The 25501-nt window shown below is 50.2% G+C and overlaps 1 protein-coding gene across 1 annotated transcript; it reads right to left on the bottom strand.

Moving 5' to 3' along the window:
* Positions 1–1705: 1705 nt before the first annotated feature.
* On the bottom strand, positions 1706–24504 carry CDK5RAP1 (CDK5RAP1 mitochondrial tRNA methylthiotransferase). The gene is made up of 14 exons (XM_078880364.1): positions 24082–24504; positions 21881–21984; positions 20653–20687; positions 20361–20464; positions 18803–19013; positions 18320–18440; positions 17434–17700; positions 16273–16370; positions 15393–15448; positions 14043–14173; positions 13716–13865; positions 10659–10799; positions 4563–4704; positions 1706–1976 (listed from the first exon to the last, which is right to left on the bottom strand). Exons 1-13 carry the CDS (start codon positions 24386–24388, stop codon positions 4591–4593), a joined length of 1839 nt encoding a protein of 612 aa, XP_078736490.1. The 5' UTR covers positions 24389–24504; the 3' UTR covers positions 1706–1976; positions 4563–4590.
* Between the last annotated feature and the right edge of the window lie 997 nt (positions 24505–25501).

Genomic DNA, 25501 nt, shown 5'->3' with positions numbered 1-25501 from the left:
CCTCCACGTTCACGTCCGTGGATTGATGGCCATCTTACGCAGGGAAGTTGTATCGGCATTTTCAATGGGGGAGCTCTGACAACCCCCACCCAATATGGCGTCGCGATTGCCTCAACCCCACCCCCCCCACGTGAGATTCAAACTCGACGAGACTGTCCATTGGAATGTGGAATTTCCACCGCTGCCAAAAAATGCAATTGGAGGGAGGGAGGGGGGGTGTGCACCAACTATGCTGTGTCAGCCACTATTTTAGTCGATGACATTTAAAGACAGTCAGTGTTTAAGTGTAAAGGTTTACTTACCTAACAAAAACTCTTAAATCACATTCCTCCATGCCCACGTTAAGCCCTTTTAGTCTAATCCACTGCTGTATGAGGACATCGCCACGCCGTGCGGGTCTTGGTGGTTGTTTGACCATACTTCACCACGCTGGTCAACGCAGATTACTAAAGCTTGGGGGCAACAAGTACGACGACTGATTTGACTGTACTGCCCTCTTGCTACCCACCATGCTAACCCCGCAAGGCGCCTCTGCCAACCTCTGCATAGTGGTCACCCATTATACTGGTAGGAACCTCCTGGTTACACCAGCCCACAGGGGATTATTGTGTCCGTCCGTCGTGCAGGAAGGGGCTGGGTGGGGAGGGGCTGGTCACCCCGTGGTGCCCTTATAAAACTCAACGTTTAACCTACTCACGCCGGCTTGTGACCGCCCTCAGTCGGCCATATTTGCGGAATACACCACGCCGCCGTTGACCCTGGCCATTGAGCGAGCAACCCAACGTTCCTCCCAGCTCCCTCCGCAGGAATGTTCGAGCATAAGCAGGCTCAAAACCTGCTTAGCTCCTGTGATCTGGCTCCTTCCAGCCAATTTGGAGAAATAAGTGTCCAAAGCCCCGTGTTCTAACAATACCTACACATAATAGAGGCTTTTGGGTTAGATTATGTGATCTAACCCAACAATTGCTCAAGCTGTTGGTTGCCAAAGCCGACGTGTTAAACAATACTTACGTTTGAATGTGTTCGGTAACGCTGCTGTTGGTAGGAGTGAACAAGCAGTTCACAAAGAAAACCTTTCAAGATTCTCGTCAATAAGCTATCCATTGAATGTGATGTTTCGGTCAATGACCTTTATTCATGGCACAACAAATGTGTGCCCATAACTTAGTGCGAGCCAATGTACCCGTCAACCCATACACAGTTTACCTATATTCTTGTACAGGCAAATTGAGGCATACAGCCGTTTCAATATGGGCAAATGTTTTTTTGTCTATTTGCTTGTGTTTCTATAGGATGAACGTTGAGATTTAAAGGGGCACGGGGTGAGCAATAAGGTCTGAATTGGTCTGTACTAAGGTAGGCACTGATAAGGGGTTGACAGGTATGAATATAGTAGCTAGCGCGCACACTATTACGTTTAAAATTTCCCATAGAACTCAGACTGGCTCATCTGCCCATCTAATGTTTTTGATCCAGGTCTGCCTTCAACAATTGCTCGTGGTATTAGACCCTTTTATGTTTACCAATTGTTTCCATTAGGGTCACGCTGGTCAGTGCAGGACCTAGGTTCGGTTCATGAATCACTCACCACTTCGGCTGGCCGTAGCCAGGAATCAAACTCGCGTCACCGGATTCATAATGCAGTGCGCTAACCCACTCCACCCTAACCCTTGTGACAATTATCCTAAAATAAACACACGGCAACTACGCACATCCGCCCACTCACTATAAATATTTATTCGCAAAGACTGGCAAACAGGTCCCCGGGTCGCGCCCGCGTGCCTTGCGTTCCTCAGCTTCCAACTTTGAAGAGGGCGGCGAATTAAAAATTCTGTGCCACTGACCGTCCGTAGGCACAGTTCGGCACCGCCACGGTGTCGTGTTTCATCAAGTCACGGCTCGAACCGTTTCTCTCCCTCCACGTGGTGCAGCAGAGCGTTGCCGCACTTGCACTTCTTGCCTGTGGCTTTCCAGCGCTGAGGAATACAACAAGAACATGCGGGATCCATGTAACGTCTGAATTCTGCCGTGACGTAATGGTGAGCGCAATGGACTTGCAGTTGCTGGTTCGATTCTATTTCCTAGCGTGGCTGTTGAACCGATGGGGAAAGTTTTTAAATCTCCCCCATCTCTGTCCGACAGTATAATGAGTACGCCAGTTAATCGATTGGCAGGCCATATTTGGTGTGGTTAAAGTGTGGTTACATTATGTCTGGCCAATGTAAAAGAGGAGGCCAATATACCCTCTAGACATGCTCTCCAGAGCAGAATCAAAGACATTTTATCTTATGGATACTGTAGCTAAGCTGTGGGTCGTGGCCAGTCCTGACTCCAATCCAAAGCGTCGTTGGTGATTAAAAGAAATACTTTAAATTACATTCAAGTGCGTCATTATGGCACTCTAGCGACAACACTATGACGCCAAATCGGAGGAATGGCTTCAGTCACTGACGGAGAACCAGACCTTGATTTTCAAGTATTTTATTCTCATTAAACAAGCTTCAACTTGCGTGTTTCAGTCCAGGAGATAAGGCCCGTAATGATTAACCTATTAAAATCGATTGTTATGCCGTGAATGATTTATAATTTTAGAAAATTATCAAATGCCAAGGCTAAAATAATGCTATTGGAGGGATCAAAACTAGACGAAGTAAGAACATGAGAAAACATACCGATGAAAAATGCGAAAAGGGTAATCGAGTTCTTAAACCAAAGACAACTCCAAAATGTGATGATTCATTGCATTGCTGTTGCCAGGGAGTCTGTGTCGAATCGTTGCGTGCCTCCAAGACAAAGTCTGGGCACATTTTTTCCCCTGAGGGGTGGGGAACCTCCATCGCACGGGCCAGACACAGCCCAAGATTTAATTTATATTTTTTTTCTTACCAGGTGAGACCCACTTAGCTACGTGGCCTCTTTTTCAGAAGTGACCCGGCCGCAAATGATAGCTCAACCGAGTGGCTTATCGCGTGGAAATGTATAGCTGCCAAATACTCTAAACGCACGTTGTTTATAAGCATGGAGGGGGAAATCCGGAGGACCCGTAAAAAAATCCACACGAGCAACGGGAGAGAGAACATGCAAACGCCAAATATACAGGCGTCAGGGACGGGAGTGAACCCACGACCCTGCTGCATACCAGGCGAAGTAGTTAACTGCTCTCCACGAGGCCACGCACTTAGAAAAAGCTCAAGAACGATAATAAGACTGGTCAACACCCTTTTTCTGGCATAAGGTATTCCAACGATTTTAAGGTAATTTTGGGGTACTGATTCCAAATCTGGCATCAGTTTTTGTCTATCACATCAGGTTTTTGAGATATCAAATATTGCATTTTCAATAAAAACTGCAGAAGAAAAATGTTAAATAAATGTAGATATTTACTTAAAATGATATAATAAACACACTATCCTAAAAGTACAGCACCATATTTTAACACTAAAGCAGTCACTGACTCGCAACAACTTGCAATCATAAGTGACAGAGTTAATTTTGGGTAAAATCAATTAAAATGGGGTATGCCAATAGCATAACATGAGATGTGATAGAGCAAATCTGAGATCAGATTTGCAATCAGCACCCTGAAATTAGTCTAGAACAGCTGCAAAAGTCCAGGCCAGAAAAAAATGCTTTTTTTTTGTTGACCAGTGTTATTCGTCACTGCGGGCACCCTCGTCACACTAATTGGACTATTTCTGACCTGGAAACAACGCTGTCTTTTGTGTCTGTCTGCACCTTATGTTGTGCGCATGCGTGCGCTGTCCTCTCAGGCAACGCATGAGTGAGGTAAAGACAATCTGAAATGATATTGTTGTATTAATATTGGATGAGATTTTACGCACGGAACTCACGGAAATCCTGAATTTGAACAGTCAGTGAATTATTTGGAATTGCCATAGGAATACGTCTCTTTCTTGTCACGAACCTCATACATCGGGGGAAACGCAGCAGGGCATGACACCGCCTCCCCACCGTGATTCTGCGAACATTGCTTTTGTTCCCCCGCTCCTCGACTGTGACTTTAACTACAAGTTGCCAAATGGGAGCATTATCAGATAACACCAAGGTGTGTGCTTGTGTGTTTTTTGAGGGGAGCGGTATTATAGCGGTTAATGAACTGCGCTATGAACCCTGCGACCAAAGTTCGATTCCTGCTCACGGCCAACACTAGTGATAGCGATCATCTGAACCTGATCTGGGCTGGGCCTCCCTTAGGTCGACTCGGCCTCAAATGAGCACCTGGTGTGTAAAAATCATTGCCACTGGGGAGACAAAGGCGGTCGGGCGTGGTGCTGGCCACCCACCCCCTCGTGTGCCGTGCGACTATGTCAGATGCTCGCTAACAGCACTTGCCTCAAGTCTGTTAAGGCTACACGGGGGCTCTATGTCTGCTCTGTTGGTGAATGTATAGGTGCTCGCTAATAGTACTTGCCCCAAGAGTCTGTTGATGCTATTCGGGGGATCCTTATCTCGCCAAAGGTATTTGAAAGTCTTATTCGGAACCTCGGCAAGTAAAAGGGCTCCCCACCGCTGCTGGGAGACGTTCCGTGCGGTTGACGTACGTAGGAATGTTGAACTTCTTTCGCACCGTCACTTGCCGCCGCCATGAGAGAAGGGGGCATCATCCGGCGTGGCGTGGAATTCCCGCAGCGTGGTGCGGTGAAGCGCCGTGCCCCTGAGGCTCTGCGAGCTCGACGATGTAATCTGCAAGAGACAGGAAAAGCCGCTGCCTCCGTGCCCTTCCCTCGTCACGCACGCTGCCACGCTGCGTGCCCCCCCCACCGCCGTTCCGTCACGCTCACTGTCACTGTCACGCGCGCCTGCGATGCAGCGCTGTGGAGGGCGGCGACGGTTGCTGGATTCATGCAAGTTCGTGAAACTCCCTCCCCCATACCAGAGGTCGCAACCGGGTACCCGATACCCGTACCCTACCCGATACCCGGCTACCCGTACCCGGCCGGGTACGGGTACCCGTTTGCGACCCTGGTACGGGTACGGGTAGACTGTGAGTCACTGGTGAGTAACCGTTTGTCACTCATTTCCCAACGTCTTGTCTCTTCTCACAATTCAAGTTCCTAGAATCAACCCACCCGCGCCTGCAACATGGCTTCATCCCAGAAGTCGCAATCGGGTACCCGATACCCGTACCCTACCCGTACCCGGCCGGGTACGGGTAGGGTACGGGTACGGCCGGGTATGGGTACAGGTACGGGTACCCGTTTGCGACCCTGGTGCGACCGGGTACGGGTACGGGTAAGGAATCAAAACCCGTTTGCGACCTCTGCCCCATACCCATGGCCGTCGAGGTTGCCACCTACTGGCAGTGCGGCAAGCGGGGTTCGTTAACATTTGTACGGTGACCGAGTGTTAGCCTGACCCCCTCGCACGCGTGGGTTTTCTCCAGTTACCCCCGTGAGTGGGGAGGGGCCGGGTGGGGAGGGTGGGGCGTGGGAGGGGTGGGGCTGGGTGGGGAGGGGCTGGTCACCCCGTGGTGCCCTTATAAAACTCAACGTTTAACCTACTCACACCGGCTTGTGCCATATTTCCGGAATACACCACGCCGCCGTTGACCCTGGCCATTGACCGAGCAACCCAACGTTCCTACCAGCTCCCTCCGCAGGAATGTGTTCTGAGTTTGTCTCTCTGTGCACTCCTGCGTTAATTATTACCTACCGCACATAAGTTGGTCATTGTGAGTGACTGGGGGAATGACTCATGTAAATATTCTAATAATATCCTCAAAAGGTTAAGAGCTCCAAATTAGTGCAAACACAGCCGGGTCTGTGTTGACAACTAGAAAAATCAGAAAACCACATTCTTTTTTAACATTTTGTACCTCCTCCTATCCCTATTCCGGTATACCAGCTTTTGGACACTTGCTCAATAAATCTAAATTATAAGAGGACCTTCTGTGGTCGGCGGCATCCATGAAATAAAACAAAAATAAATCGGGTTCTGTAACTTGGTAAAAAACACTCGTCTCCCGAATGAATGTCACCGTTCACCAGAGTACATGCGCATCCATCCCCGCAGTGGGCATTATACTGGTAGGAACCACCTGGTTCCACCAGCCCACAGGGGATTATTGTGTCCGTCCGTCAGTCGTGCATCCAAAAATGGGAGGGGTAGGGCTGGGTGGAGAGGGGAGGGTGGGGAGGGGCTGGGTCGGGACGGTGGGGAGGGGCTGGGTGGGGGGTGGGAGTGGTGGGGCTGGGTGGGGAGGGGCTGGTCATCCCGTGGTGCCCTTATAAAACTCAACGTTTAACCTACTCACGCCGGCTTGTGCCCGCCCTCAGTCGGCCATATTTGCGGAATACACCACGCCGCCGTTGACCCTAGCCATTGACCGAGCAACCCAACGTTCCTACCAGCTCCCTCCGCAGGAATGTGTTTATTGAATAACACCAAAGGTGTGTATGTGTTCATGTGTGCTTGCCCGCCAACTGGAGAGCACGGTAGTGCAGCGGTTAGCGCTCTGTGCTACGACCAAGTTCGATGCCTGTTTTGTATTGTACTATTTCGTATTGTGTGTGTACATGTGTGGCGATGTATTTTTGCCAACTTCTTGCCAGGTCTCCATCGCAAAAGAGGTTTTTAACCTCAAGGGGTTTTTAGCTGGCTAAATAAAGGTGAAATAAATAAAATCTGAATCGGTCCTAGGCCTGCCCTAGGTTGACTCACATACGTACCCGGTGTGGTGTGTAAAAATATCACCAGAGGCGGTCGGGCGTGGTTCTGGCCATGCACCCGCTCGTATCGCTAAGTGCACTTGTCCCTACAGCCTGTTAAGGCTATATGGGGGATCTTTGTCTTGCCCGCCAAAGGTATTTCAAAGTCCTATTTTGAAACATATCGGAAATTCTGCACTGTATCTTCTTCCGAGTGGCAATCTTTTTTTTTTGGCCTGGGTTTGAGCGCACGATTTTGGCGCATGCACATGTAAAGAATGTGCAGTGACTTCTCGTGCCCGTGGACATGTGTACAGATAAAATCCAAGAATAAAACGTCATGCAAATGAAGAGGGTCGAGTGGTGACGCAATGCATCTGAACCCAACAACCCGAGTGTTTATTACCGGCCAGGGCTAACACGTCAGTGGGCGAGGGGTATCTGAGCCGATCCTGGGCACACCCTTTACTTGACCAACCCGCGCTGCCCAGCGTGGTCAAACAATCCAGAAAAGCAATCCACAGTAGGGATGCCGTCGTCCGCCAGTGGATTGGCGAAGAGCGACAAATGACCACTTATACAAATGGCAGAGAGGCAGACCTCGGGAGAGAGGCTGATCGGAGTGGTGAAACAAGATGCGAAGGACTGTGGATTGAATCTGAATCAGAATATTTATACTGGTAGGAACCTCCTGGTTACACCAGCCCACAGGGGATTATTGTGTCCGTCGTGCAGGGAGGGGCTGGGTGGGGAGGGGAGGGTGGGGAGGGGCTGGGTGGGGAGGGGCTGGGTGGGGAGGGGCTGGGTGGGGAGGGTGGGGGGTGGGAGGGGTGGGGCTGGGTAGCTAGGGGCTGGTCACCCCGTGGTGCCCTTATAAAACTCAACGTTTAACCTACTCACGCCGGCTTGTGCCCGCCCTCACAGTCGGCCATATTTGCGGAATACACCACGCCGCCGTTGACCCTGGCCATTGACCGAGCGACCCAACGTTCCTACCAGCTCCCTCCGCAGGAATGTGTTTTTATGGAGGAATGCAATGAGCCATGAAGCTCTCTGGGATGCAGCCACAGGACAGGGCGGCGGTATAGCACCCCTGTAACCCGGAAACGTGGAGGCAAGGGTTTGTGGATCACACGTCAGTTGCAAAACTCCCTTCCCATGAGCGCTGAGGTGCCGCACCCTGGCTTGCCAGGAGAAGGCGGTGCACGGCAAGTGCGGACTCCATCTGTCCCTTCTGCGTGAGACGGAGCGTTTCCCCTTTCGCATTGCGTGGGTTTTCTCGGGGTGCTCCGGTTTACTCACATGTATACGCGCTCATTAATCGGCCGCTAACACCTTAATATGTAGAGGATTGCAGAGCTTTGCCGGGAATTTGCCACCGGCTCCTCACCGCTGCTAACACCTTAATATGTAGAGGATTGCAGAGCTTTGCCGGGAATTTGACACCGGCTCCTCACCGCTGCTAATACCTTAATATGTAGAGGATTGCAGATCTTTGGCGGGTATTTGACACCGGCTCCTCACCGCTGTTAACACCTTAATATGTAGAGAATTGCAGAGCTTTGCCGGGAATTTGACACCGGCTCCTCACCACGTGGCTACTACCTTTCTCTCCCGCTCATCTGCGATTCCTCCTTGTGCCTCCGAGTCACTCTCTTTCTTTCTCTCTCTCGCTCTCCGACAGCGATGAGCAAATACGGTGCAGCGGCGGTGGTGGCGCAGTGTTTACGTGTAGCCAGCATCGTAACAGGAACGGGTTGAGAAACGGCGACCAGCGAGGCACATTGCAACACGAGTGGGAACATTGCCAGGAATGAGCAAAACGCAAATGTGAATCCACGATAATAACGTTTCGCACGATGACAGACCCCTTCCACCCAGAAGTCAAGAGTGCTGTACATGTATGGGCAAGAGCAGAAATAAAATGCATGAGGAAAAAAACCCAATCGGGACATAATAAAAGCGCACAGGCGAGTGATATAAAACACCCCACAAAATAAAATTAAAACTCCCGAAGGTAAATACAAATATTGAGGAAAAGACCTTAAAGGATATAACTGTGTATCTTATAGCGGGCTCCGAGTAAAGCCGAGAAAACTCGACGGACCCAACATCTGGTGGAAGCCACCAGAATGATATCTGCGGGCAACGTTGCGGCACCACACGAGACGCGACATCGCAATCGCCCACGTAGCTTGGACGTTCTGGCAACACGCGCTGCCAAATTAATCACGTGCGCGCACCCGCATGCCCGTCCGGTGCTGCATTGGCTTCCGGTCGCCGAACGAGTACGTTGCAGGGTCGCGCTCATTGCGCACACAAAGCGCTTGCCACAAACGAGCCACGATACCTCGCTGATGTCGTCAAGGAGTTATATACCATCATCATCACCACGCCAATTCTGGTCATCCTCGCAGTAGCAGCAGCAGCGGCTTTTGGCTCAGCCATCGAACAAAGACGGTGGTGGTCACCGCATCATCGCACGGCACTTTCAGATGCGCTGCTTCTGCAGTTATAACGCTCTTTCCTTCCAATTTTAGGAAGTCACTGGAGCTACACACTCATAAATCTGTAATCAAAACTCATTTCTTTAGAACTGACTTTTGTGTTTAGTTTCTTGTCCTTCGCCCGCACTGTCGATTAGCGCAGTTGGCTACGTACGGCGCGAAAGAATTTCAACATACGTACACAACGCTGTTTGTTAGTCGCCGGAAATCGGCGGGTGGACAAGATCACTTTTTATCGCCGTCGACCATTGTTCGCTACAGCCTGCCATTATTCTTTTGCGGCGCGCATTTCTTTGTCGGGTTAAACAATGCGTTTGCCGGCGGGGAGTCGGAGCCAGCGCCGGGATTGCGAGACCTTCCCGTGCTCAGCGAGCCGTCGCTGCTGTACGGCCGGGGGTGGAGGGGGGGTGAGAAAGAGACGAAAGAGAGAGCAGGGGAGAGGGGAAGAGACCCCTGCAGGTGACTGGGACAGCTAAGCGATGACGTCGCCCCCGGCTACCCCCGGGAACTTGTGGCGTAACACCGCAAACCAGTCCAAACGCGACCTGCAGCCAAACGCACCGTAATCGTGATGGTATTTATTTAGCTTTTTTTATGCTTTATGTTTTTACACGTATACAATCTTTCCCTCCCACCCCAAGTTTTTTTTCTAAGCCAGTTGGGCTATCGGCGTCGCGTCACCAGACGAAGGACCCACTTGGGGATCTCTCGCGGGGAAGTGTAAACCAGGAGGTCGTTGCTGTCGAGCGAGAAAGCAGCGGACGACTGTGCGCCAGGGGGCTGCGGGGCGAAGGAGGGGAGTGGAGGGCGACTGGACAGGGAGCTGCAATTCATTTATTTGCAGGAGGGCCCAAGCCAACTATGGCCCATTAAGCAAATTTATCTGTTTATCTCAATGGGAGTTGGCAGTTCAAATAAAGTCTCAAGTACTCGTTGGTTCTTTCGGTAAAGTCACATAGGTAAAAAATACAAAATGAAAACAACTAAATTAAATCACACAGAGGAGTGGAGGAGAGAGAAGCGTATGGAAGGGTAGCGGAGTGTAGAGGAGAGAGTAGTGGAGGTGGTGGAGTTGTTGTTTGACTTGCATCCCACTGGGATTTTTGCACACAGCGTTGGTGTACGGTGTTTTTTATGCAATATTTTGCTGTCTTTTCTTGGATTTTCTGTTTGCACTTAGTCACATATTCACTTTAAGATGTTTTTTGTTCATGTTTTAGTTTTTTATTTGTTGCGGTTGCACCCGATTCAAGAGCCGAATGGCTCACAGGGCTATACCTAATAAATGAACTTGAACTAGAGTGCAGGAGAGGGTAGTTGGGTGTAGAGAGGAGAGGGTAGAGAGGGGATGGTAGCAGAGGGTTGATGAGAGTAGTGGAAAGTGCAGGAGAGGGTAGAGGAGAGTGCAGGAGAGTGCAGGAGAGTGCAGATGAGAGAGGGATAGGGGGCGGTAGCAGAGAGGGGTAGACGTAACGGCTCCCACCTTCACGGCGACGTAGTCTCCGCGCCGCGCGGAAGCGAGAGCCGGAGAACCGGCGCCGTCGGGCAGCAGCACGTCGGGGAACACCACGCGAGCATTGCCGTCCGTCCGCCCGGACAGCTCGAACTGGGAACGCCGGCTCGCCTGTCGGGGGTCACGCGCCGTCATCAGCTTAAGGGTTCGACTCCCGCTTGCTCCAAAGAGTCACTCCGCAGGGGAGAGGGGGGGGCAACGTTGCGTCCATGACCACGGTCGCAGACTTCTGGAAAGTTTTTAATTTTCCACTTGTGCAAAAGATATCCGCACCTGCCATGGTTTGCCAAGTGGAAACGCTCTGCATGTACGATGAACTTCTTTCACGCCGTGCATGACCGGCCGACCGTGCTAATCGGGAGTTGCCATTCGGAGGTGGACTGGACATCTGTGAAAAATTACTTTGTAGCTCATCGGATTCCTCCGGTATTAACGAAATATTCTGATGCCGACCTTCAACCGGTACCTGTCGGCAAGGCCACAGGTTCACGTTCCCACCCGCCCCCCGTCACGGAGTAATCTTCTTCGCATGACAGTAAAAAAAAATCGATATTCAGAGATGGAACCCAGCCAACATGTATGACAGGGTGGCGCAGAGGTCAGAGGTCAGAGCGCAGATCCGGCACCGCTGATAATCCTGGGTTAGAACCCAGATTTCCGCCATCTGTGGTTAAAACCGGGCTTTCAAGTGTGGCAAGTTCATGGTCTTCCCCGCTCACCGATGACTGCACAAAAGCAATTTTGTTTGCATGTTCATTTGCATGTTCGTTTGCATGTTTCACCACCAGCGTGTGCGGTTAATGCAGTCTTGATGCCTTGCAATAGGTGTTTAGTTGGTGTTTGAAGGGTACATAGCCTACTCTTTTTTCACGATCTGACCCTCGGTAATCACATGACTTACAGCACTGAACCAAAGGAATAAAACTATAAACTAGATTTTTTTTATTTAAAGCTTTCGTGACTGCAGGGATTCATATTCTTGGATATTTTGGTAAAGTCACGCAGAAGGGAAATAAAAAAAAAATATATATATATAAAGTCACGCAGAAGGGAAATAATAAAATATATATATATTTTTTTTATTTCCCTTCTGCGTGACTTTACCGAAAGAACCAAGAATATAAACTATCTTCTTGGTTCTTTCGGTAAAGTCACGTAGAAGGGAAGTAATAAAATAATAAAAATAAAACATAATAAAACAATTCTCACGACGTTTCGGCCTGAGGACGGCTACTTGCGTTGTGGCCGAAACGTCGTGAGAATTGTTTTATTATGTTTTATTTTTATTATTTTATTACTTCCCTTCTACGTGACTTTACCGAAAGAACCAAGAAGATGAATCCCTGCAGTCACGAAAGCTTTAAATCGAAATATAAACTATATTTTATTTCACAAGGTAGGGTTCACTGAGTAACACAGCTCTTTTTCAGAAGCGACCTGGCCACAAATGATCGCTCAACGAAGTGGCTTATCGTGTTGAATTTTAAAGCAGTCAAATCCTCTCTACTCGCATGATGATTCTAAATATAGGAGACAACAGAGGCATTAAACCGTAATAACCCCTACCCCCTAACGGGCAGCACAAAGTACTGCAGAATAGTGGCACTCAATCCCAGCCGATCAATAACACTGGTCAACACCCTTTTTCTGGCATAAGGTATTCCAACGGTTTAAATGTAATTTTGGGGTGCTGATTCCAAATCTGGCATCAGTTTTTGTCTATCACATCAGGTTTTTGAGATATCAAATATTGCGTTTTCAATAAAAACTGCAGAAGAAAAATATTAAATAAATGTGGATATCTACATAAAATGATATTATAAACACACTATCCTAAAAAAACAGCACCATATTTTAACACTAAAGCAGTCACTGACTCGCAACAACTTGTAATCATAAGTGACGGAGTTAATTTCGGGTAAAATCAATGAAAATGGGGTATGCCGATAGCATAAAAATGAGATGTGATAGAGCAAATCTGAGATCCGATTTGGAATCAGCACCCTGAAATTAAACAGCTGCAAAAGTCCAGGCCAGAAAAAAATGTTTTTTTTTTGTTGACCAGTGTAATCGCCCCGCATCATTTACTCGTTTCTGTGTATTCTCTGTAAAGTCCCTTGAGCGGCAGTCGCGCGATCGCTGGGGCTGCACTTGTGTCAGAGGTCGCAACCGGGTACCCGATACCCGTACCCTACCCGATACCCGGCCGGGTACGGTTACGGGTACCCGTTTGCGACCCTGGTGCGGCCGGGTACGGGTAGGCCGTGAGTCACTGGTGAGTAACCGTTTGTCACTCATTTCGGGTAGGGTACGGGTACGGGTAGGGAACGGCTACCCGTACCCGTACCCGGCCGGGTACGGGTACCCATTTGCGACCCTGGTGCGGCCGGGTACGGGTAAGGAATCAAAACCCGTTTGCGACCTCTGACTTGTGTCGCTTTGACGCGGCCCACTGTCAGTGGGCGACATTCCAGATCCCTCGCAGAGGTCACGTCAATCTTACTCTCGTTTTGTCCCGGCATGAATCTTGCCACTCGAAGCACCATCGTCACGTCGACACTCAAGACGTAAAAATTAGAAAGAATGTAAACGGTGAGAAAATAATCTAGATATATATTTACAAACCATCCACAGCTGTTTCAAATGTAGACAAAACAACTGAAGAAAGTTGTGGTTGCGAGTTAGTTGCTGTATGCAAACGCACCTGCGATGAGCGTGGTTGGCGACGTATGGTGCGAAAGAAGTTCAACATGTACATACAAAGGAGGTGCGTTGTCAAGATTGCTCCGGGAGGGGGGAGGTTGTTCAAGGGGTGTGGCGCTGGTAATATGCTAGCAGTGTCAATCACCCAAAAAAACACGTGTTTGCTTTTTAAAAGAAAAACAACCTACCATGACATTTTGGTTTTGGACACGGGGAGAGGGGGAGGGGTGCAGTGATTAGCGTGCTGCACTAGCAGCCCGCTAACCCGAGTTCGATTCCCCAGCTCTGGTTGTCGAGCGATACGTCGACCGGTCCCCGACTCACCCCCTCAACGAGCACAAGCTGGGTGGAGCCGACCCTGGCAGCGTTGAGGTCGGAGGCCGACTCTCGGAAGGCGGCGATGAGCTCGGAGAGGCGCCGCTGCTTCACGGAGGGCGGAACGTCGTCCTGCAGGCGGTGAGACGCACGCGTCTTCTGCTCCACGCACACACGTGTTGCCCAGGGACGCACACACGCATGGCCAGTGCATCGACTCGGATCCGTTACAAATGAGGAGGTGCGTGTCTCTGTGAGGTGTGCGGGCGGGGGAGGGGGGTGCAGAGGGGCTGGAGAGGGGGTGCAGAGGGGTGCGGGGTGGTTGGGCGAGCGGACCTTGCGCATGCTGTAAGCGAACAAGTAGGCGGTGTCGTAGCCCACGGTGCGGATGAGCGACAGCGAGTCCTCGTGGTCGCTCTCCGTCTCGCCGCAGAAGCCCGCGATGAAGTCGCTGCTCAGACTCACGCCTGCCGAGGAGACGCGACGACACACGCACTGCGTGAGCGCCTTCCCCCCCCCCCCCCACCTTATACCACACGTGCCGCTGGATGGGAGGTGATGGGCGGGGCTCGGTGATGTCACTGGAGTCATCAGCCTTCATATTCTTAGGTTTTTTCGGTAAAGTCACGTAGGTAAAACATTTCAATTAATAAAAGTAAAATAAAAAATAAAATAAAAATCACGACGTTTTCCACCTGTAGACGGAGGCTTGTGTTGCTTCCGAAACGTCGTGATTTTTATTTTATTTTTATTTTACTTTTGTTAATTTTATTTTTTTACCTACGTGACTTTACCGAAAAAACCTAAGAATATGAATCCTTGCAGTCACGAAAGCTTCAAATCTAGAAGTCATCAGCCTTGTCACAATTTGCATGGCTTGTGGAGGGTTTCCAGCCTTCGGGAGGCGAGATGTGGGGGGCCATCGCCATTTTCAAAGGCCAGTTTAACACGTAGCAGGCTTTCGCGACCAATATTATTCATAATCAACGTTTTTGGGTTTAGATCGCGTTATTTATAAATGTGTCGTAACCCTCCACCACCCGACACGGCCAATCAGCAAAACAGTGTCACGTTGACAAGACAAATAGTTCACTGCTTTAGCCCAGCGTGTGGTTTCACGCTTCAACACACCGGTGGGCTAAAGTAGTTAACTATTTGTCTTTTGTCAACGTGACACTTTTTTGCTGATTGGCCGTGTCGGGTGGTGGAGGGTTACGACGCATTTATAAATAACGCGATCTAACCCAAAAACGTTGATTATGAATTTTCAAAGGCGTCAGAGTATTTTATGTCGAGTGACTTGCTTACCTTTACAATACTTTACACACCTATTGTTTGTTGGTGTAACTTTTTGACCCGCCCCGACTGGACATCTGTGAAAAAGAGCTTCATAGCTCGTCGGATTCCTCCTCCAGTCTAAATAAATATTCTGATCCTGAGTCATGGACAACAGAAATGTAGTCGATTACTACTCACCAATTGGTCAGCGCAGCTGACAAGAATCCTATCGGTCAATACTAAAGGCCCAGTTACGATGTCACTCCAGCATTGGTCAAAATCTAGGACACAAGTCAATGCTCTAAGCTCCTATTGGCTGATGACAGAGGGACCAATGACAACTCAATCCTCTCCATTGGTTAACTCTGAGAGGCAAGGTTGCTATCTTTCTATTGGTCAAGGGCGCACCTGGGATCATGTCTCGGATGTGATGCACCAACTCCATGTAGGCCTCCCGCGTGTGCCTATGGGACTCGCATGCACACAAAGACAAAGATCCCCCGTACAGCCTCATCAAATCTCTCTAAATAGAAAACTCATTTCTTGACAAGAAATTTGAGTTTTCTTCCGCACGTACGGTGCGAAAGAAGTTCAACATACATGTATACATATGTAGAGGTGTTATGTACCGGGGTGTAGCAAGCCATTACGAAGCGGGGTCTACATCCGCCGTTACACATACAATCAGACTATTGGGGCAAGTGCTGTTAACGAGTAGCACCTATGCAGGCCTAAATGGCACACAAGGGAGTGGGTGACCAACACCATGCCCGGCCGCCTTTGTCTTCTCGGTGGCGATGTTTACACACTGCACCAGGTACTGATTTGAGGCTGAGTAAACCTAGGGGAGGCCCAGGACCAATTCAGATAATCGTCACTGGTGTTGACCGTGAGTGGGAATCGAACTCTGGTCACAGAGTTCGTAGCACAGCATGTTAACCACTGTACTCTCGCTCCCCACACACACGCACGCACACACACATATGCACCGAAAAGGTCTCTATCCTGCACAGTGATAGAACAATATCGTAGATATTTATTTAGAACCTTCATTATTGAGTCTATTCCCTAAATATTTTGACGAGATATATTTTCTTTACAAAATATGAGCCGATGATAATCGCGATGATGACACTTTGCCGAACGGACGGAGCGATGAATGTGGACCTTATATCGTACGACATACAACGGTTCCGCCACATCGCGGGAGCCGTAGTTGCGACCGCCCGTGACCTCCCGGCCCGTGACCTCCCGGCCCGTGACCTCCCGACCCAGACCCCAACCTTACCCTCGGCCCATGCGGGCCAGCACGCTGGAGCTGCCGCTCTGAGCCGGCAGGTGGATCTGCTTGCAGATGTTTGGTCTCTCCCTGATCACCTGGAGCACCTACGCGCGCACAAAAAAATACACAGATCGCCCCCCACCACCACCCCATAGCCTTTAACAGACTGTTGGGGAAAGTGCTGTCAGCAAGCACCTATTAAGGCCGGCACTGCAAACAAGGGGATGAATGGTTAGCACCACGCCCGGGCTGCTTCGTCGATCTCAGGGAGAGGCCCATGACAGATTCAGATACTCCTTGCCGATGCTGACTGTGAGAGGGAATCGAAGTCGGGTCGCCGGATTCGTAGTGCAGTACGCTAGCCGCTACGCGAGACATCACACAGGGGAAGATCCCTCCTATAGCTTTAACAGACAGTTGGAGCAAGTGCAGTCAGCGAGCACCTATGAAAGCGGGCACGGCACACGACGGGGTCGGGTGGCCAGCACCACGCACGGCCGCTCTCGTCTCCCTAGTGGTGATATTTACACACCGCACCAGGTACGCATTTGAGGCCGAGTCGACTTAGGGGAGGCCCAGTACCGGTTCAGATAATCGTCACTGGTGTTGGCCGTGAGCGGGAATCTAACTATGGTCGCCGGGTTCGTAGCGCAGCGCGCTAACCACGATACTACCCTACACACGCACACCTAGACACGCTCACCTCGACACGCTCACACGCACTCGCAACCACACACACATCCACACACACGAACCTACACACACTCGCACCCACACACACATCCACACACACGAACCTACACACACACACTCGCACCCACACACACACATCCACACACACGAACCTACACATACTCACACACACTCGCACCAACACACACACATCCACACACACGAACCTACACACACTCGCACCCACACACACACATTCACACACACGAACCTACACACACACACTCGCACCCACACACACACATCCACACACACGAACCTACACATACTCACACACACTCGCACCAACACACACACATCCACACACACGAACCTACACACTCGCACCCACACACACACATTCACACACACGAACCTACACACACTCGTACCCACACACACACATCCACACACACGAACCTACCCACACACACACATCCACACACACACACACACCTCGTCAGGGAAGTCCTTGGGGTGCGGCGACGTGAAGCGCACCCTCATCTCGGGGTCCAGCTCCGAGACGGCGGCCAGAAGCTCGGCAAACCGCACCTCCCTCCGGTCCGGCGCGGGGGGGACGCGGCGGCACACGGAGCCAAATCCCCGGCTCAGCGCCGAGGGCCCGCCGTCGGGAGGACCCTCCGGGGGGGTGCCCGCAGCCGGCTGAGACGTGTCGCAGTAGCTGTTGACGTTCTGACCCAGGAGAACGACCTCCTTGACGCCCTGCGAGGGGGCAGCGATGGACGGACCTCGGGTAAAACTTGCGGCCGCGCTGCATTGTAGCTCGCCAAAAGCGTTTCCTGGTTTGGACGGCGCGCCGTGCAGGACGATGTCCGTCGTTACGAGCCACGTGCCGGCGAATGATTTCAGTTCTTTTAATTTTTTTAGTTGCTAAAAGAAGCTCCCGGCATGCGAAGCGAAATGATGGCCACCGCGCCGAACCACGCACGGCACAACCAGACAATACGTAAGAGGGCAATACCATTTCTAAACGTTTCGTAATTGAAATAAGATCTTTCCTCCCATTTATTATATCGCAGTGGTGCTGTCAGTGCATAGTACCTGCCATTGATAGGACATGTGGATCAGACACATGGATATCGAAAAAGTGTAGAAAGAATCACACCGCAGAGACGGAAAGCGGAACCCATGGGACTTAGAGAACGCACGCAAGTGAGAAACATCGTGTTGACCGTCCATGAAAGTAAGTGTGGCTTGGGCAGGACGCGTCGCTACAAGGGCCGATGGTTGGTGGTCAAGACTAATGATGGGAGTGGCAGCCAAAGGCTGGAATACAACTTCGAGGACTGGGCCATCGTCTGTGGCTCCCACCAGGACCCACCTGCTGGAGAAGCACCCCAACCTCCGCCAGCACGGACGCCAGGGGGCGGCTCCGCTCCCGTCCGCGGGTGAACGGGACGATGCAGTAGGTGCACATGTTGTTACAGCCACGCATCACCGAGCTGGGGGCGGGGGGGCATGGGGAGTGGTGAAAGGGGCAGCAGTGCGTTATAGATGAGCACGTAAGAATTCACCGATGTTCTTCTGAAGTGGTCTACCATGTGCAGCGTGTCCTCTAAATTCCGGGATGTGCAGGACATGGGCAGAGGTGGCACAACGGCGGGTACACTGTGCTCTACACCCCGTTCATCCTCATCATCACCGGCCATGATCAATCCACCGCTGGATGGATGAAGGCCTCTCCAAGCCGTCGCAATCTCTCACGATTGCGCCGCGCGAACGATCCAATCGAGCAAATGCACGGGAGCCGATTTAATCGCTCCAGGGATCTATTTTGGCGGCGGCGGAGGCTGCGGAGGCTTACACGAAGGCGGAAGGCGCGCTGGGGTCGGCGCGGAGGGGTACGACGTCGGCGTACGTCTCGTCGAGCGACAGCGCCACGTCGATGGCCTCCCGGTGGGAGCGGGCGCGTGCCAGCAGGTGAGGCAGGCCGCGGTAGGCATCGGGCCCGGCCACGACGTCAACCGCACGCTCGCGATCCACGATGTCGCGCTTCAGCCGCTCCGCCATGCAGCCTGCACGCCGCACGTCGTCATCGAGCGGGCCGATTACAAATTACATTGAAAAAAATGTTTTACACACTCCAGGTAAGGCCCACTGAGCTATGTGGCTGTTTTACTGGTAGGAACGAAGTGGACCAGACCACCAATAGATTAATGTGTCCGTCCGTCCGTCCGTCCGACTGTCCGTCTGTCCGACAAGATGGCCGCCCGCTCCCCCTGCGATCCGTGAACTAAATGAACTAAACAAGATGGCTGTCGCATCCGGCGCAGCCAATGACATCGCCTGTTGCAATCCTTGCTCTGTGGGCGTGCGAGTCAGTGGGGAGGGGGGTGTGGACGTCATCGCTCTGTGGGCGTGCGAGTCAGCGTGGAGGGGGGTGTGGACGTCATCGCTCACCCCCCATGCACAAATCATTTTATTTTTAACTCCTCTATACCCGGTCGATATCCCTGTACCGGTATTAGTATTATTCCTACCAGCCCACCCCGCAGGGTCCTGTTTCAGCGACTCGGCCACAAATGATAGCACAACGAAGTGGCTTATCGTCATCACGTGGAAATGCAATTCTAGATTTGAAGCTTTCGTGACTGCAAGGATTCATACTCTTAGGTTTTTTTCGGTAAAGTCACGTAGGTATAAACATTTTTTTATAATAAAATGATAGAAATAATGTGTTGCGCCCGAAACGTCGTGATTTATTATTTTATTTCTATTATAATTTCTATCATTTTATTATTTATTTTTATTTTTACCTACGTGACTTTACCGAAATAAACCTAAGAGTACTCTAAATGCACGCTGTGGATTCGAAAACAGCAACTTGTGATTGCAGTACAGCATTTCCAAGAAATACCGCGTTACTTCAGAAGTGGGGTATCATGAACCGATTGAAAACTTTCTTCTTCAGGCGCGTAACCCTTGGTCTTGGTAACGTTGCGAATGGCTGACTTGCGGTTCTCCGACCCAGTAATTACGTCACGCAATACAATGTCAAGCTGTAATGCGATGACATCATTGCTACGTCATGAGACTTCCTTAACACCGTGCTTACCCATACATACTCAAATGTACAGGCCGCGGTTTGTAAATTGTAGGTTTTCAGAGACAATATTGATTGATAACAGATGTTTGGGTTTGGCCATGCATACAAGCCGCTTAACGTGGCAATTATTACTGTTGTGTAAGTTCACCGATAAAAAAACTCTCAACCAAATGAAGCAATTGTGATTTGCTGTTTCCCTTGAAAGTGCATTAAGCAGCTTCAGGAAAATCGAGAAAAATTCAGTTTGTCATTTTGCTTTACTTGAGATTTGGTTGAAAATGTCTTATTCTGAATTGTATTGAATTGCGGCCTGTACCCAGAATGCCGATCTGCAGGGCCGCCCCTCCACGCTTCTGCCGCTCGTGCTTGAGGTGACGGAACCGCTCCACCCGGCGCCACACCGTCTGCTCCGCCTTATCCCTACACGTTGGGAGCGACAAGCACTCATGTGTCAGTCCAACAATCGTGACGGTGCGGTGTTGTCCCCACCCCGCCCCAAATGTTATTCCGATTGTGATATCGGAACCTCGGCACAGAAAACGTCCCCCGCCCCTGCATTAGCAAACACGGAAAGAAGAGACGAGGCGGTGAGCGGTAGTGAAGATCACCTGATGGCACACGTTACTGCCAAGATGACATCCGCCTGGAAGACAACAGCGAAGAATTAACAATAGTACAATATTTCCACCGCTTACCCATGACAGTCTCAATGTGTTTCAATACATTTTGCCTGAACAGCAAGAGAGTCCTACTTTTGAGCGTCCCTATCAACATTGAATAGTTTTCCTTTTGTGTCAGAGGAACATGAAGTGCTCGTGTGGTGTGTGTGATCCGGCATTGTGTGGCATGATGGAACGGGAGGAGGAGGAGGAGGAGGGGGAGGAGGAGGGCTTCTGCCATTTGAATGTCTGGAGATAGCCGGCAAATAAAATATACTTCAATCTATGGATTACGCGATGCACTTTTTTCTCCTATAGTTTAAATAAAAAGTTGGGGATGGAGTCTTAAAATCTGACAGGCACGTGTGACCAATTTTGTCAAACATTATTGACACCGGGCACGAGTTTGGGGCACGTCTTACTTTCCGGAGCATCTTATAATCCGGAAAATATAGTAAAAAATAACAATAATTAACATCTTCTGTGAATCCACTCTTTGATAAACACCTCCCTACGCCGTGTCGTTCACAGGGTTCAGCGACCATACTTCCTCCACGCTGGTCAGTGTAGGTTGGTGAAGGTGGGGCACTGTGACCGATTCGGATGGCAGCCGTGGCCACGGATCAGACTCCAGTACCGTACTCCGGTTCAAAGTGCAGTCCACTAGTTGCCGCCGAAGACAAGCTTTCACCTTCTTCAGACTTAAATTTCGATTTAAAGCTTTCGTGACTGCAGGGATTCATCTTCTTGGTTCTTTCGGTAAAAGTCACGTAGAATGGAAATAATAAAAATAAAACATAATAAAATCATTCTCACGACGTTTCGGCCACAACGCAAGCAGCCGTCCTCAGGTGAAGAACAGGTCTGTCGATAAGACAGAGTCTGTCGAGAAGACAGAGAGACAGAGTCTGAACATTCAGACGCTGTCTTCTCGACATACCTGTTCTTCACCTGAGGACGGCTGCTTGCGTTGTGGCCGAAACGTCGTGAGAAATATTTTATGTTTTATTATTATTATTTTATTATTTCCATTCTACGTGACTTTACCGAAAGAACCAAGAAGATTCTTCAGACTTTCCAATAATCATGGGCACGCAGTTGCGCAAACCAGGCAATCTCACAGTGCTGTGCGTGTGGTGGTGGGCAGTGCGAGTGCTTTGCGGATGGCTAGCTGTGCCTCTGTCAGGTTGTCTGTTCGGAAGTAGCCTTGCTTCTGCAGGATGGCCCACGCGATCTCAGTGTCGCTTGTGTTCATCTGGCATCCATACGTCTCGAAGTAAACTTCGCAAGGAGACAACACAGAGGCACACAAAGAGAACAAGTATAACCCGTAAAAACAAAGTTTTTCACTATAAATCCTTTATATGCGTGGCGGCTAGAGACCTCTCGTCCTCTGGCTTGAGATGGCTGCCACCTATGGGTCAGATTATTACATTGCACCATTAGGCAATTGGTAATTAAATATCATTTTTTTGTATTAAAAAGTGAATAATTTTGGAAAAACATTTTCATGAACATTAATTGTCACGCACAACGAGTCTTTGTGGAAAATGTCAGCTCGATTGGATCACGGGAAGTGAGTTAAAAAACGACCGAAAGATTTGCACGGTCGTAAGCAAGCAAGCGAACTTAACATAAAGGATTTAAAAAGAGAGACAAATATTCCCTGTGTGAACTCGCACGGGCTGTTGCGGCATGTTCTGTTAAGGAGCACCCCGATAAAGGTTGCGACAATGCACGATGGGGTGGTATGGCCTGTACCATATCCGGAGGTGGCCTTTGTCTTCCCTGTGCTGAAATGTTATACACTGCAACAGGTACTCATTTAAGGCCCAGGTCAGTTCGGATATTCACTACTAATCTAAAATTAAACGAAACTTTTTTTATTTTACCAGGTAAGGCCCACTGAGCTATATAGCTCTTTTTAAGAAGCAACCTGGCAACAAAAGCTAGCTCAACGAAGTGGCTTACCGCGTAGAAATTGATAGCAGTCAAATACTCAAATTGCATGCGGACTCTTAAATGTGGAGGGAAAAACCGGAGGACGCGGAGAAAAATCCACGGGACCACAGGGAGAGAGACACGCAAACTCCAAATACACAGCAGCAGGCGTCTGGGTCCGGATCGAACCCACGACCTCCTGTATACCAGGCGAGGTAGTTAACATCTCCTAGCCACCGCGATGATGATGAGAGAGAGACACGCAAACTCCAAATATACAGCAGCATACCAGGCGAGGTAGTTAACATCTACTAGCCACCGTTGAGCCCAATTGTGCGGCACAAGGCTTGACAATCAAACAATCTGGAATACGCCCCCACATCATAAGATCATGGAGGCTCAGCAGGTTTGAGCTTGGATAAATGTTTATAAGAGTGACTACCAAAATGCATGCCAGATGCAGAGCTTGTGCTGCGTCGTGGTCAGCAAAGGGCATCGCAAAACATCACGTGTTCCTGTACCGTACTTCTATGCTCCCACTAAATCAGAAACGCAGAGTTGTGAGATAACACGAAGCATCCCTCCCGCCCTCTAGTGGCCATTTAGTGCGCCAATATTACTCGGAGCGACGGATAAAGATTGAAGTGGTTAAAAGCCTCATGGGTTCGCATGAAATGAGAATTTTTCTGCTATAAATATCCAAACGATTGGGACCACTTTGTTGAGTTATCATTTGTGTTCTAGATTTGAAGCTTTCGTGACTGCAAGGATTCATATTCTTAGGTTTTTTCGGTAAAATTGAAATTAATAAAAGTAAAATAAAATAAAACATATTTTCTTTTAAAATAAAAATTATTTTATTTTAATTTTACTTTTATTAATTTAAAATTTTTACCTACGTGACTTTATCATTTGTGACCAGGTCGCTTCTGAAAACTAAATTAATACCGCAGTGGGCTTTAACTGGTAGGATGGGGATGGTTTAGTTTTATTTTAGGATGCGTTTGGGTGATTTGTTTACCTTCCGTGTACTATGCACTCCTATCATGTCTTCGTATTGTTTGTTGTATCGTTCTTACCCGCCCCAACCGGACATGTGTTTAAAGAGTTTCGATTTAAAGCTTTCGTGACTGCAGGGATTCATCTTCTTGGTTCGTTCGGTAAAGTCTGTCAAGTAGACAGAGTCATTCAGACTCTGTCTACTTGACAGACCTGTTCTCCACCTGAAGACGGCTGCTTGCGTTGTTGCCGAAACGTCGTGAGAATTATTTTATTATGTTGTATTTTTATTATTGTATTATTTTCCTTCTACGTGACTTTACCGAAAGAACCAAGAAGATGTTTAAAGAGCTTTACAGCTCATCGGATTTCTCCACTGAAAAACAAACAGCATTCAGATTGTGAAACAGCTGACGTCTGTCTCCCAGCCACGCTCACCCTTTCGACCGTGTCCCCACAGCGCATCGGCTCGCAGGTAAGGCGGCGTGAGGTCTTCATCCTCCTCCTCGTCCACCTCGTCTGCCCCACCGCCCTCTACGGACACCTGTACAAAGTCCCGCAGGGAAGGACCCTCGCCTAGCCGCCGTGCCGGCTTCCCCGCACCTTCTCGGGCAGAGACACCAGGCCGCACGTGGTCGTGGTGGTGCCCGTGCGGCGTCGCTGCTGTGCACAGCTCCGGGCCGCGTGGGCGGGCTGCGTGGGCCCGCGCGAGGAGGGCCCGCACGGAGCGGCACAGGTTGGCCATGGGGCCCGGAGGCGTGCGGTGCGGTGGGTGACAGCAGCGGCCTCGTCCCCGTCGCCCTCCAAACCCCGCACGTGGAGCGAGACCGTTCAGGGGTGGAGGGATGGAGGGGGGGGGTATGGAGGGGGGGTGGAGGGATGGAGGGGGGGGTGGAGGGGGGAGTTATGGAGGGGGCGGAGAGATGGAGGGATGGAGGGGGGGTGGAGGGATGGAGGGGGGGCGGAGGGATGGAGGGGGGGCGGAGGGATGGAGGGGGGGCGGAGGGATGGAGGGGGGGTGGAGGGATGGAGGGGGGGGTGGAGGGGGGAGTTATGGAGGGGGCGGAGAGATGGAGGGATGGAGGGGGGGGTGGAGGGATGGAGGGGGGGCGGAGGGATGGAGGGGGGGCGGAGGGATGGAGGGGGGATGGAGGGGGGGTGGAGGGGGGAGTTATGGAGGGGGCGGAGAGATGGAGGGATGGAGGGGGGTTGGAGGGATGAAGGGGGTATGGAGGGGGCGGAGGAATGGAGGGGGATGGAGCGGCTGCTGACGTCATCGAATCTCAAAGTCGGCCAAATTGGTAAGGGACGCATTTGTCTTCAGATTCAGAATATTGATTTAATTATCGATTTAAAGCTTTCGTGACTGCAGGGATTCATCTTCTTGGTTCTTTCGGTAAAGTCACGTAGAAGGGAAATAATAAAATTATAAAAATAAAACATAATAAAATACAATTCTCACGACGTTTCGGCCACAACGCAAGCAGCCGTCCTCAGGTGAAGAGTGAGGACGGCTGCTTGCGTTGTGGCCGAAACATCGTGAGAATTATTTTATTATGTTTTATTTTTATAATTTTATTACTTCCCTTCTACGTGACTTTACCGAAAGAACCAAGAAGATACTGGCGAAACGTCACGGTACTTGAATTGTAAATGTTGCTGTGGGTTTACTCTCCAATAGACAACCGGTGTGCTGGACCAGTAACAAATTGCCCCACGTTTTCTTCACGTGACAAACCTTTCCCGGCCACGGGCGAGCGCGGACTCCGCGTCTTCATGCCAAAGTAGACCCCCGGCCGGTACGAGCCCCAGAAGCGGTCGGGCGACGCCGCGGGGAACGGCGTGGTGAGGCGCGCCG

This window comes from Lampetra fluviatilis, chromosome 57, assembly GCF_964198595.1.
Source record: "Lampetra fluviatilis chromosome 57, kcLamFluv1.1, whole genome shotgun sequence".
NCBI lineage: Eukaryota > Metazoa > Chordata > Hyperoartia > Petromyzontiformes > Petromyzontidae > Lampetra > Lampetra fluviatilis.
This window is presented reverse-complemented; position numbering and strand designations above follow the sequence as displayed.

Coding starts and splice junctions, on each gene's coding strand:
- CDK5RAP1 (XM_078880364.1), bottom strand. CDS start 24,388: ATGGCCAACCTGTGCCGCTCCGTGCGGGCCCTCCTCGCGCGGGCCCAC. Junction 14,174..15,392: donor CATCCGAGACATGATCCCAG/GTGCGCCCTTGA, acceptor TCTCCTCGGCAG/GCGTGAGTCTGAGCAGCGAC. Junction 13,866..14,042: donor TCGCTTACAGCATGCGCAAG/GTCCGCTCGCCC, acceptor TGCGTGGAGCAG/AAGACGCGTGCGTCTCACCG.